The sequence below is a fragment of the Botryllus schlosseri genome, chromosome 2, assembly GCF_051294905.1.
Source record: "Botryllus schlosseri isolate E-star chromosome 2, Bs_hap1, whole genome shotgun sequence".
NCBI classification, from domain to species: domain Eukaryota; kingdom Metazoa; phylum Chordata; class Ascidiacea; order Stolidobranchia; family Styelidae; genus Botryllus; species Botryllus schlosseri.
Window position 1 is genome coordinate 6,453,875 of NC_137237.1, and position 13,218 is coordinate 6,467,092.

The following is a 13,218-nucleotide window of genomic DNA, read 5'->3' on the forward strand; positions in this document are numbered from 1 at the left end:
GAAGCCCGGGATTAAGGCACAGATTTGACCAAGATTTAAAATTTCGGACATTAGACTGCGTGGATAACATTTAAATGGGTCAATCTCAGAAACATGAGCAATTGAGCAATGAGCATGCCAGTCATTTCTAACGCCAATAATACTTTAGTGCGACACGATATATGCTGGAGGTAAGATTAGCAGGGGGCATCGAATATATACAGTCTATTTTAGGCTAGAGTAAATCTTTTGATTGAAACCAAGCTTATGTTTTTGTTCGGCTACAATTTGCAGAATTATGGGTAGTGCCGTCATATCAGTAACATATATTTATTATAAATTCGTCACACTACGTCCGTTTTCGTCGCCTGTCCGGGTTCTATAGTGCACGAGAACTTTTGAATTGTCGATGGGGCGGCTTCGGTTACTTTCCGTCGTCAAGTTTACTTTTGCTCTCTGCTGCGTGTCAGAAGCTTTCGTTTTGTCAACAGGTACGTTATACAATCAGCATAAATTATATTATACATGATCAGATACGTTATATTGCAATACAGCAGCTGTTGGCTCTTGGGCGGGTAGTAATTGTTATCACCATCGGGAAAATTTAGCTAATTTCTACATTATATATAACGGAACAATGTATCCCGCCCATTAAATCACCAAGCTATTTATCAATAATCTATACTCCGCAACGTATTGAGGCAGTAGTACCCCTTTGTGCATTATGAATTCGGCTAACCTCTACGCATGGTAGAATTCAGTTTGATTGTGAATAGTAGCAGAACTCGTCAGTCCTCATATCTAGCGAAATTCAGTGTTCGTCGCCATTTAGTGCATCGGATTCTATCCGCCCAATCAATGCTATATCATGCTACTTATCGGTTTCGAAATATTTATATTTTAGAAAGCAATTATGTTTTTTCAAATTATGGCGGATGTATTTAATAACGTGAACATCTGTAATCCAAACACTATGCAAAGTTGTATATCGTTTGCTACGATACATTTTTATGATCTCGTTTGTATCATGATAATTATAATTTGGAAGATGGCAGAAATTTGAATTGATGACATTTAGCCTATACGCACAGTACACATTTCCGCTATACGTGTCTAATAGCCTTAAAAATTAAATCGAGAGCAAGTTAGCTATACCTATCAAATCCTGGCAACCACGAATCCGTGTGTCTTACGACATCTTCATGTTACTATCGGATTAGATATAGGCCTAGGTGTATTCCTTATATATCTGATAGTTATTCGGCTGCAAAAACACATACTATGATCATCGAAGATAATAACAGTAGCTTAACCAATATTTATAGCGCCCAAGACATGTTATTAATATTAATATTCCCATCCACGAATTTCGGGTATTTAGATTGCGATGTCGCATTGTGTCATCGCCATATAGCCCATCTATGATGCTACAGTATGGAAGTTGTATTGGAAAGCAATCGTTTTTGTCTCTGCTCGATTTTCTGGTGTCTTGCTTGCTTTTCCGGCAGCATATTTGTAGTAGGCTTATTACTGACAACATATGAGAACGTATGATCATAAGTATTCCAATTACGCAACTCAACCCTGCGGTTATTCTTTGTGAAGCTCGACCAAATATTTCCAGAAGTCATTTCCATCTACTCTCGGCTGATTAGAAAACGCAGTAATATAAATGTCATAATAGAATATGCTGTCTGAGTAGTTAAACGAGACAAAAGCTTTTACGACATGTCACAATATGCGTTGTATGTTGATTGGGAAAACAAAATACTCGCGCCAGACCATCGCTGTAATGTCTTTGATAACATAAATTACAGAGAGTAAAATCAATATCACGTTGAACATATGTTCATTACAGTCCGAAAAATGCCTATATACATTCTGGCCGCATCCATCATTCCCAAAGTAGAATAAAAAAGAACCTAGATCCTATGTAGCCAGAGATCGTCAAAGTATCAATAGTCAACGCTAGTACTAAAGTAGAAGCAACCTAGAAGCAACGGCCTAAAATTCTAGACAATTACGAATACCGATTCACAAGATATATTAAAACTACTTCATGTGGACATGAAAAATGAAGGTGTGCTCATGCTGGAAAGTCCCGAAGCAAGTAGCCTAGTTTTGACACGTAGATTTGGTCGATGGGTCGTATACTTTTGCCGCCTAATTGCAGTAGGTGGCTAAAAAAACGACATGGTATATCTTCGCCGTTACCGCAAAATGCCGCTACTAAGGGGTGCGATTGCCGGAAATATATTCAGTTACTATGATACAAGGGCTGTTTCGACCAGTTGCTCTGACAATTTCGATTATGAACGACCTGAACATATCCCAAAACGAATATGTAGTTTACAAAATGTAATTTGTAAAAACCAAGTATATATTTCATAAACGAAATAACTATTACATGTGTAGGTTGTGTGAGTAGGCCGAACATACTTCAGGGCCTACTCCTCTACTCGCAGTACTTAGTTATTGACCACCTCTGCCTATAACTACGAATATGTGAAGATAAGCTATTATGAGTTGATATCTATTTTTCAGAGGTCGAAGTGGAATGTGTCACTTGGAATTTTGAAAAGATTCTGTGTAGGTGGAAAAATATCCGCGACGGAACTGAGACGATTCGAGGCAAGATTACCGTTGAATTTGCAGCCAAAAGGTAAGCTGCGAATATGATGTGTACGGGAATTCGTCTTGTCCGATATTTTTCATTCACAGTTATGGCCATCTGCTTGTTTTGTTTTGGCGTGCACTCTAGGCGTAAAATATGAAGTTGACCGATTTGGATTAACACATTAACTACTTGAACAACGGGTGTGTCGAACTGTCCATACTGCAACGGTGCGTGATAGTTTAGCACGACTACTCTCAAGTATTTGAAGCATGTATAAAGCTATCCACTTACTGGCTGCCAATGGAAATGAAGCTAGAATTTGCCCAAAAGAGATGGCACCAATGTTCCCCCTAATTTTTGAAGAGTCTGCGCACACTCACCAAATCACTACGCAGATCCTTGGACAACAGTGTGTAACGACTATAAAAAAGGTCATCGATTCGGATTTTTTGTGCGCAACTTAGATTTTCTGTGAGCAGCGACCGTGTCATCACTGCGCATTTGCGCACGTGCGCAGCTTAGAGGGAACATTGGATGGCACTATGCTATGGTAGCCTACTTGAATTTGGTGTTCTTTAATGTATTCTGAACAAAGTCCCCTTCTTTTACCAATGTCTCTGCACTGTAATTAGCAATTGTGATCAAGCATTCGTCGGGCTTTGCAAATCATGCAAACTATCATCAGACATACCAAGTACACTAATGGACTTAAATATTCATATTGTTTCCTATTCACTTGAAGCCTTTCGAGAACAGGCTAATCCAGTGGTTCTCCACCTTTTTGGCTTCGCGGACCCCTTTTTGACCGTCACGGACCCTCGCGTACCCCCTCAAGATTTAGTTCAATTTTAGCTCAATTATGGTGCAACCGTCATCTGTCCTGTGCAAATATGAACTGTAGGCTTGTGATAAACAGCAACAAAATAACTTTTCTTGGAAGTAACATCATTATATTTATGTAGAAATTGGGCATACTTTTATTACATCAAAGCTAATTTTGCAGCAGTATTTCTTGAAGTACGTAGTCGTGTCTTGAAAATCGGCGCCTTCGATTTGATATGAACGAGTGCCGAAAATCCATCTCCACAAAGATAGATGGAGGCTAATGCAGCCTAATATTAACGCGTAACGCTTCCGACGACACTTTTGGTGTGATCTCAACATTCATGGCACCAAAATGAAGAAACATATTTTTAATGGACATAACAAGTCCAGCCTCGTCATTTTTGTGTGGTATCTCCTCTTGAATTTATTCTGGAATACTAGTTAGGCTATGTATGTCACAGGATGAAATGGATTACGTGGCGAGGTTTCAATCCCTTCATTGGGAAAAATCAGGGAAAATACCTCAGAAAGTTTTATTTTAAACGACGGTTCGCGAATAAGATAAGACTGATGGCACTTGATATCGAAAAGGGTTTCGTAAACATCGCGAGTCGGCCTGATTGACCTAACCATATCCATATATTTATTTTTTCCACAAACCCCAACAAATCGTTTCTGAACAGCAATATGTTGGTAAAAGTAGGTTATTGGCAATTTGGCAATTAAAATGCATTTGCATAATATGATATTTCATGTCAGACGGTTATTATGATGATGTGAGTCATGAAATTTTGCCAGTTGTCGTGCGAACTGCATCATGCTTTCTCAAATTAAAAAAAAAAAAAAATTAGGTTATCAATCAATTTCAGATCTCGCGGACGCCCTGGAATTGTTTCGCGGACTCCCGGTTGAGAACCACTGAGCTAATCAAATAGATTGCGACCCTCAGTAATGTAACCGCTGTGTAGGCCTAGTTCTCGAAACTTACCTACATTCCGATCGCAATATATTACTCGTCACGGGTTACTGGTAGCAAGGGGTTATACTAAAAGTAGCATTAGTTTCCCTTGGATTTTAACACCAACAAAATGCTGATGGCAGTTGTTATCATATCTGTAACAAGCTGTCCCGTTGGATTGATGTTCAATTGTTCATTGTCCACTGTCCACTGGAAACCAGTGAAGGAACTGCCAATAACGTATACAGCGCATACGCCCATGACCGCATCAAATAGCATATTCCATCATCCATCAACTCTTACATATCGAATTCGCGTCAGAATAATCCCTTAGCCATTAAATACAATCATGCCATGGCAGAACACTCTTCCATTGGTAACCATTTGTTTGTATAGGTTTACCATATTTTGGAATTGGGAAAAGAGGACACTTTTTCAAAATTTTCAAACTGGTAAATTTTTCCCACTTCGTGATTGGTTGACTAACAAAAAAGTCAACTTTCCCGTTCCGCCCAAATTACAGTATCTATCTTCTTTCACTTTATCAAGCGGTTGACTAAAATAAAGGTCCCACGAATTTCATATTTATGCCCATAATCACTACAATCTGTCCACTGTATTAGCTCTAACACGTGTAAAGGAGGACGGGTTGCAAAAAAGGAGGCGTCCTCGGAGGACATTTTCAAAAACCCGAAAAAGGAGGACAAATCCTCCTAAAGGAGGACGTATGGTAACCCTAGTGCATACGCCATGTGCTGCAAATTACCAAGAGGACTTGTTCCATATTTGTGTCAGCTCGGGAAGTTACAGCTGAAAATATAATAAACGGGCTGTGTCCATCACTTCAATCTACGAGTACAAGCAGATCTAATGGGACACCACTGCAATGCGCAGTAGAATTCAGCAGTAGTATGTGTGGCAGTGTTGTGATGACACGAGTCAACTTTTTTTGCATGACTTGATTGACTCGAGTCTCTTTGCGAAAACGACTACATTTCACTCAAACGCTGCGTTTTAAAGATTTGTTTGACTTGTGACTCGTTGCAAAATTTTAGTCAATTTCATGTCATCAAGTAGTCGGTGTTGATATGCTCTCGAACACACTGGACCGATGTCGTGACCAGTGACAGAAACCAGTCGTTCTACTATTGTCCAGCTTAGTTTTACTGAGCCTCGATTGTTATTTCACATATAAATTGAACGTGAACAAGTGGATTAGAGCTAACCTCGTTGTAATAACTAGTAGTAATATAAGCCTTAGCTTATGCCGGTGTATTTCTGTTATACTGTTCGGTGCTTCCTTCAACATAACACTTCTATGATTTGACTCAAACGGGAATGTTTGTGAGTTATTATTACTAGTCAACAAATGGTTTACGCTTTATCTCATGGATGTATAGGTGGTTTGCGTCTCCCATCATATCAATTAGTTCAACTCTCGCAGGTTTCTCATGCATTCCGCTATTTTGTCTGATAATTATAAACCCGGGATATACAGTTACCTACGTAGTTTAGCAGTACCCGTGTGTGTGTGTGTAGGTCTTGGTGTGTGTGTGTGTGTTTGTGTGTGTGTGTGTGTTGAACCCCCTCTGAAGGCTTGTGCTTTGCAACTACATGGGTATTCAGGCGATATCCAAACTAAATACAGGTTTATAGCCTAGATTTTTATGTTACGGCCAGGTGATGCTAACGCACATTTTTGTACATCCTAATTATGCATTTTTCCTGACCTTTATCCATCCATTTGGTTAGAACTTTCCATTGACATATTAGACTTGAGTCTACCCCAAAGAATGTGAATTCTTCAACGTGCACGTGCATAATACCCTTTTGAAATTTCTCTCGAGTAACGGCACTGATTGGTATGCATTTGGCAGTTCGCCAATATTTCAGGAATGTGTGGAATCTTCACAACCATTGCACCCAAACTACTCATCTTGCGTTTTGCCTTACCCCTCTGCATGGTTGAATAAAACTTTGCTGAGAAAAGTGTCTTCTTCAAATGAATTGCAGAGTAACCCAACTGTGGATGACTTCATTCCTGCCTGTGAGTTTTTATCCTTCGCTGTATTGATATACGAATGTATGGTTGAAAATTCCTTTTCGTAACAGTGGTGCTGTCTCCTCCTGTCATCAAATTTTCAAAGAAAATATTCGAAGGAAAGGTCAATGTATCACTCAACGTTTCTTTTGATGAACAATTTATTGGAAAGATGGTTTCTTTGTACTGTGGAACACCTGAATTGAGCGTAAGTGTGTTATCATTGTTTTCGGTGTTACGTCCTACTACTAATGACAAATGCAATGGATGCTTCAGTAGGCATGAAGCACTGTATTATATCTCAATTGCAGCTTGTATTCATTGTCAATCGCAGTATTGTCAATTGCTGAAAGTGGCTAACCGTACATAACGTAGCTATGTGCTGCTTGCAGTGCTCTTCTTTGGTTACCAAAACTGTTCACATTATAATTGATTGAGACGGGTGTTTCTTGTCCATTTCTTTTATTACGGATTGCATTATGTATTGACAGATATTTTATCAAGCTGTTGCCTCGCAAGGACATGAAGAATACTCCGACGAGGTAAATAAATCTGTTTATTGTGTAAAATTATTTCTGTGGCAATCCACGTGTACTTGAGGACAGTTCTGTATTATATTTTCACACACGATAGTCAACAATGCTGGACCTGGAAGACTTTTTATTACGGACATAGAAAACTATTTATACTAGAAATAAAATCCATCTGAATAACTGATTTTGTCTTCAGTATAGCCGGTACCAGAATAATCGTATAGCTTGTAATTTACCAGTAGGTGCCTTCGCTCTTTATATAGATACATTCGTTCTGTAGACACTATACAAATTTAGGTCTTCCGTGTGCTTCAAATTTGAGCAATTGATGCCACTTTATGACCTGTTCCATCGTCAATTGCCATGAAAACTTTTCTGTTATGCCTAACCCTGAATCAAAATTCTGCATGAATCCTTGCAGCTCTCTTGGAAAGAGTGGAAGAGCTACAAAACATGGGATTTGCATGAATACTTGAAATACAAAGATAGGAAAATGAGAAATAGCAAAGCCTCAACATCAGAGGTGAGTGGGACTTTACAGTTCAGGAATAATTCTCGATATCAACATCAGTATGCACTGCTATACATATTAGGGCTGTTCAAATTTAACGTTTTTTCCGTATTCCAGTCTTTCGCTGATTAAATTGTCAGGTTACCCTTTAAAAATGCTGCACATCAAACTTGGTTCAATTCCAACAAGTATGCACTTTTTTCAACCCCATGAGATTGTTGAGTGGTCTTCCAAATTGACGCAAAACAAATTTGACTCAATTTTAACCAGTAGAAGCGGAGTTATTTGAGTTTTTGTTGATCATTTTCTTATTAGCCTTGATTGGTGATCAAGTGGTAATCAGTGGTTGGAATCCGGAAAAAAAGTTATTTTTGAGAGCCCTAATACACATGCATGCATACATTCATTTGAATATGGAATATAGTCTTAGTCATAGGCTGAATGAAATCGAAATTATGTTTTGAAACTTACGGTATACAAGTACAAAGAAGCTGGGTCAAATATTGTGGCTGCAGTGATGGTGGGAATAGTCAGAAAGATGAGCCGAATTAATCAAAATTAATGTTTCAAAACGAAGTACATTCAAGTACGTAGCGTGGAACCATAGCAGAGTTTTGAGATGGGGCATCGGTACATCCAGAAAAATGTGTGTGTAGGTTATTCTATGTTGTCTTCAATCTAAAAGTTTGTCAGTTTGTATACCTGACAGTTCAGGTGATAATTAGTTAAAAAAATAATCATTTTTGTCAAAACCGGTGATAGAATCCATTCCACAGAACTCACCTTGCAACAGCCTAATGTGTATAGGAGTTTCGATCATAAAAATGTGTTCTGTGTATAGGATCAGAGTGAAAATTTGTAGAGGTGAAATTTACTTATTAATGACATGATGACACGAATATCCATTGTGACGTAACGACGATGAATGATGTCACAATGTTTAGGAGGAGCCAGGGTCATTGGAGCCTTTCACGTGCCCAATATTCTGTGGTTGTGTCCAGGATAATCACTAGCTCAAACCTTACAGAGTGAGATTTGTAGCCATATGAATTACATGTGCAGTCAACTGATTCATTTTACATAATAAATCAATCGTAACGTTCCAATAATTTAAAATCAATGATTGGAACACCATTTTATATCGAAAATTTCAATTTACCCAAGTTCAGGTAATCACACTCACTTGGGAAAATGTCAAATTCGCTGTATTTGACTAATTTTAATTCCTTTATATTCATCACAAACAGGAACAATGATGAATATAGTGACTCAATCTAACGTATTCAGACTGAAACTGATGCTGTAAGAGGGCATCGCAATTTGTGTCTGATATCTTTGTAGGCTACCTGGTAGTCATGACTTTGGGATAAGTAATGAATCTGTATGATATTGTTCACCCAACTTAACTGTAAAAAAATATACTTATTATTATATTCTTTATTAGTATTATTGATACAACACAGTGGCGCTTATCGCCTTTTTCAGGACATGTGCACCACGACACGAAATTTGATATGTTGATAGTGTCTTTGCGTTTTCGTAATCTTGGGGACGCCTTTCATTCTGTTCTCCCAATCAAGCTTCAGTGTTCAGTCCCTCTCACTACCCTGCGCCTCCAGCGTGGTCTCTGCTGCCGACTTGTAGCACGGCTCACTTTCAGTCTGGGATTTTTCAATGCACTACCGTAGTAGTGAGATCGGCGATGAGGAGCCAAGAGAAACCCCGACCCGTAGAAGTTGGTCAGAAATATACATAAATAATATACATATGAAACTGATCCTCGATCATGTTGTGTGCTTGAAATTTTTATCCGTTGCTTGAATGCCAATTTTCATGTAATCATTTACCACCTTTGTATATCTCTCATATAGTTATTCGGATATGTATTTAATTAGATGCGTTTGGCATTTGTACACAGCCCATCCCCTGCGATGATCCTCTCGAAGTGATAACATGTTTGAACAGTTGGGTGCATTGTGTCATGGTTCAATATGTCATCTGTCAGTACTCAGACCTAGTAATATGGGACATGTGTCGGGTACAGGTATTTGAATTGTTCCCAATCACTTTTAGTCTCCCTCCCTTCTTGCAGGTGACAATATGGGTATAATTTAAGGTATATAGCTACACACACAGCACTGGGTTACTAGGTATTATTGAAAATGTTGTCTTGCAGAATGGTGGATCTCCTAAAATTTTGCCGAGGATAGGCCAACTTACCTTTCAATATATTGTACATACATTGTGCTGCGATTTCAGATTTACCTCGACACGTTTCCAGTTAATAGGGAGTATCTCTTACAAGTGAGATGGCGGGCAGATACATCATTGTGCAAAAGTGACTGGAGTCCTTTCCGTACTTACGAATTTAATACGAGTAAGTCGAGAGTTGCATGTTTGGAGTTCAGTCTCCTAGCACTCTTTTCTTATCTAGAGAACATCATCCTATCTCCTATCAATATCCAAATGAATCGTGATAGCAATGTTACCCTGACTTGTAAGTCGAGCTACTACATGGACAAGGTGAGTCGATATGAACTGAGAAAAGTGACCAGTATCCGCTTTATATCCAAATTTCATCTGCTTTGCTCGCTACTCCAAAATACATGTAGTCTGAAAGTGACTGACAGAACATTGCTGAAGCCTAGGTGAAGTGCATAGTATATTTGGATATAATATTGAAATGTATCATGAGGTTCTGTACTCCAAATCGTCTCTAATTGAATCAAATCATTTTCAAGAAACAACTCTCATGTTTAAACTTATATTTAAATCATTATTCAAACTAGCTGAGAAGTAAATTATGGTTCCGTCTATTCAAATTCAAAATTCAATCTCAGCTATGCAGCTCCTCATCTCAAGCGATATCACGTTCCATTCAGAAGATTGCGGTCCAGCGAGGCATGCATTTGTTCAGTTTTAATATTGGAGAGGAGTTACAAAGACCAGACTGTTAGAACCACTATAGGCAGCCAACCCCGCCTTTTGTGTAGCCGTTGCCATTTCACTATATCTTGCAGGAGTGCATCGCATCAACAAAAGTATACCTGCATGCGGACCGAATTCGATACGAATAGTGCTAAATATTTATAGAATGTTGTAAATCATATATACATGTATTCAGTTGTTATTAACGGACGATGTCAAAATAGTTAGCTTACCTGGATCAATTTGACTGTATCGTCGCTGTGGATTCAAAATAGCTCATGTTCAGTTTACCCTATTTGACAAAAAGGCACTCTTTGTAGAGTTCATTTTCTTTAGGTCATATCTTGGCCATAATGAACTTTGACACAATATGAAAAACATAAACACGGCAAAGATATTCAGAAAAAGTATGATTTTCATTCAATTTGAAATATGGACAAAAGCTACTGTGATTCCACTGCGACGATATGATGTTGAGGCCTTTCCTCAAATTCGACCTTTGATCTTTTCCAGTTTGAATGGAGGATATTACCAGGAGATGGTAACAGTGTAAGCAATCCATCACATAAGTTTACTATTCCGTCAGAAGATGGCTTCACCAGTCGTGTAGGTAGCTGGGATTGGGTTTTGTTACAATATCATCTTAACTTCGACGTATTACAGTACAATTTGGTTCATATGAAGGAAATGGATTACAATGTGGAGTGTTTATCAACTGTTTCCGGAAGAGATTTCGACGGAATTATGGTCCATGTTGGAGGTATGATCAACTTAGTTGAGAATTCGCTTGGTTTGAGAATCATTGGACAATGGGACAGTTGTTCTAGAAAGTGGAATAGTTAATATATTATTAAACGTTCAAGTGACAATAACGACTTCCCAGGCCACCACGGACCCCATTGCCCTGCTATATCCACATTATGGTAGTTCAATAATATCTTCTTTCAAACTTCACTGGTTAGTTGATAAAATTGTTAGTTTGGTTAAAAAACTCTACACAGCAAATGTGACTCAATTCTAACCTGTAGAAGAAGTGGCGAGATAGCGCAGTGGTATAATCCGCGGCTGCAACACCAATGGGCGCGGGTTCGAGTCCGACCTAAGTGTTGGAGGTTTACCTAGGCTCCTCCTCGCCACCTCATCCGCGTGAGCGGTGTGTTACAAAAAGCCTGGAGGTGGGCCGTGCTATAAGTCGGCAGTTACGGAAAATATTGAACAATATCGGCCTGGTGTGAATGACCATAGCAGCCAACCAACACCATGAATATCACAAACAAACAAACCTGTAGAAGCGAAGCTATTGTAGTTCGAAAATTTTATAGATTTATCACACAAAATGTTTGTTCTTTTAATTTTACTGGCAACGCCTTTAAATTGTTATGTTATCTGAACGGACGATGCATAAAACATTTGTGGAAGATATTGGCGCACAGAATTGTGGATTTTAGGAAATTTTAATTAATAATTTTATAACCGCCCACCGTAAATACTATTCTTTCAAATCCAAAGTTTACTACTACAATAACTTCGCTTCGATTTCGCTTCTACATGTTGGCGCTCTTTGAACCATTCTAACTATTTGATTACATAGCCAGTAAAATTTGGATAAAAATGTTATATTTGAACAATCCTAATCTCCATGTTATGCCACCGTGTGCGGAATTCGAAATTGGGAGTGCATGCAATTTTAGATCCCTGGTACCCGCCCACCGCCCACGATATCGAGCTGTTGACAAGCAATTCATTACTAGGCCTCGGATGTATTTCAGAGACACCGAAATTTTATGAAGTGGACTGTCTCATGCATAACATGGAAAGGATATACTGCCGCTACAGTGTTTTCCATCTGGGTACTTCCAAACATCTCACGTGTCCCAGCAAATTCGACTTCAAGTGGAGATTCATCGGAAAGTTAGCATATTACATACTGTGTTGACATTCGTGTGTTATTACGCATTAACAAAGAACTGGTCGAACGGAATTCATCTTCTACAATAATTTCATTGGGTTTTCTTGTACTGAATCGTCGTGATATCGCTGCTGGCATTTTGACACGTCAACGTTGTCTATCGAGTCAGATGGTACTTTGCATCCACCTAGGGCAGTTCGTTGAAATGTAAAATCCTAATCGGAAATGCACCTGCGTACCTATTGTGATGTATAATGAAGACGACTGTAGTGTAGTCACAATGTCGAACATTCGTAGGGGGCACTCATAGCCCACCCACCCGGATATTCCCCTTAACTCAGGCATATATTTTACAGGGATCTCTCCGGCCGTGACAAGCAAGACGCCTCTACTTGTCACGCTTCGTCCGAAATTGACGTAGCCGCTGTCATAGACAGCATCATGTACGCTGGGAAAGTCGAGATATCGGTGTCGACGTCCAACGTATTCGGCGTATCCACTTCCAACCTCACTTTCAACCCTCTACACAAAAGTAAACTTCTAATTCACTGCCAAACAAGGCTGTTTTCAAAGTAGTATTTTTCGTTGGCAACAGTACACCCCTCCGCGCCTTTGTTGAGCATCGCATCGACAGTGCCGGACAGGCGCGGGGCCGTCGTTACCATGGAGGCCACTTTTCCGGATATCCGCAGCCAGAGTCTCACCAAGCTCTTGCGGTACTGCGACAACTGTAGTTTGAAGGCGAGTAGCGCGTGGCGTGTAATTTGCATTGGGTTCAGACTTGTACAAACTACTATCTAGTTAGTTGGTGGTCACCTCTAACTAGTGTTTTTTTCTAGTTCTAATATTGGCGAGATAGCATAGTGCAGTGGTCGGGAACCTATGGCTCGCGAGCCATATATGGCTCTTTTCCAAAT

The 13,218-nt window shown here is 39.2% G+C and overlaps 1 protein-coding gene across 2 annotated transcripts in view; it reads left to right on the forward strand.

Moving 5' to 3' along the window:
- The first annotated feature begins 266 nt into the window (after nucleotides 1-266).
- The window catches only part of LOC145433198 (uncharacterized), a 44,554-nt gene continuing 31,602 nt past the window's right edge, over nucleotides 267-13,218 (forward strand). For both annotated transcript variants that reach the window (XM_080310165.1, XM_080310166.1), the window contains exons 1-13: nucleotides 267-470; nucleotides 2,524-2,641; nucleotides 6,257-6,426; nucleotides 6,492-6,628; nucleotides 6,912-6,962; nucleotides 7,375-7,476; nucleotides 9,724-9,841; nucleotides 9,899-9,987; nucleotides 10,906-10,998; nucleotides 11,056-11,152; nucleotides 12,162-12,303; nucleotides 12,658-12,833; nucleotides 12,897-13,042. In XM_080310165.1, coding sequence (XP_080166291.1) covers nucleotides 389-470; nucleotides 2,524-2,641; nucleotides 6,257-6,426; nucleotides 6,492-6,628; nucleotides 6,912-6,962; nucleotides 7,375-7,476; nucleotides 9,724-9,841; nucleotides 9,899-9,987; nucleotides 10,906-10,998; nucleotides 11,056-11,152; nucleotides 12,162-12,303; nucleotides 12,658-12,833; nucleotides 12,897-13,042 — 1,521 coding nt within the window. In that variant the 5' untranslated portion in view covers nucleotides 267-388. The remainder of the gene's footprint in view (nucleotides 471-2,523; nucleotides 2,642-6,256; nucleotides 6,427-6,491; nucleotides 6,629-6,911; nucleotides 6,963-7,374; nucleotides 7,477-9,723; nucleotides 9,842-9,898; nucleotides 9,988-10,905; nucleotides 10,999-11,055; nucleotides 11,153-12,161; nucleotides 12,304-12,657; nucleotides 12,834-12,896; nucleotides 13,043-13,218) is intronic.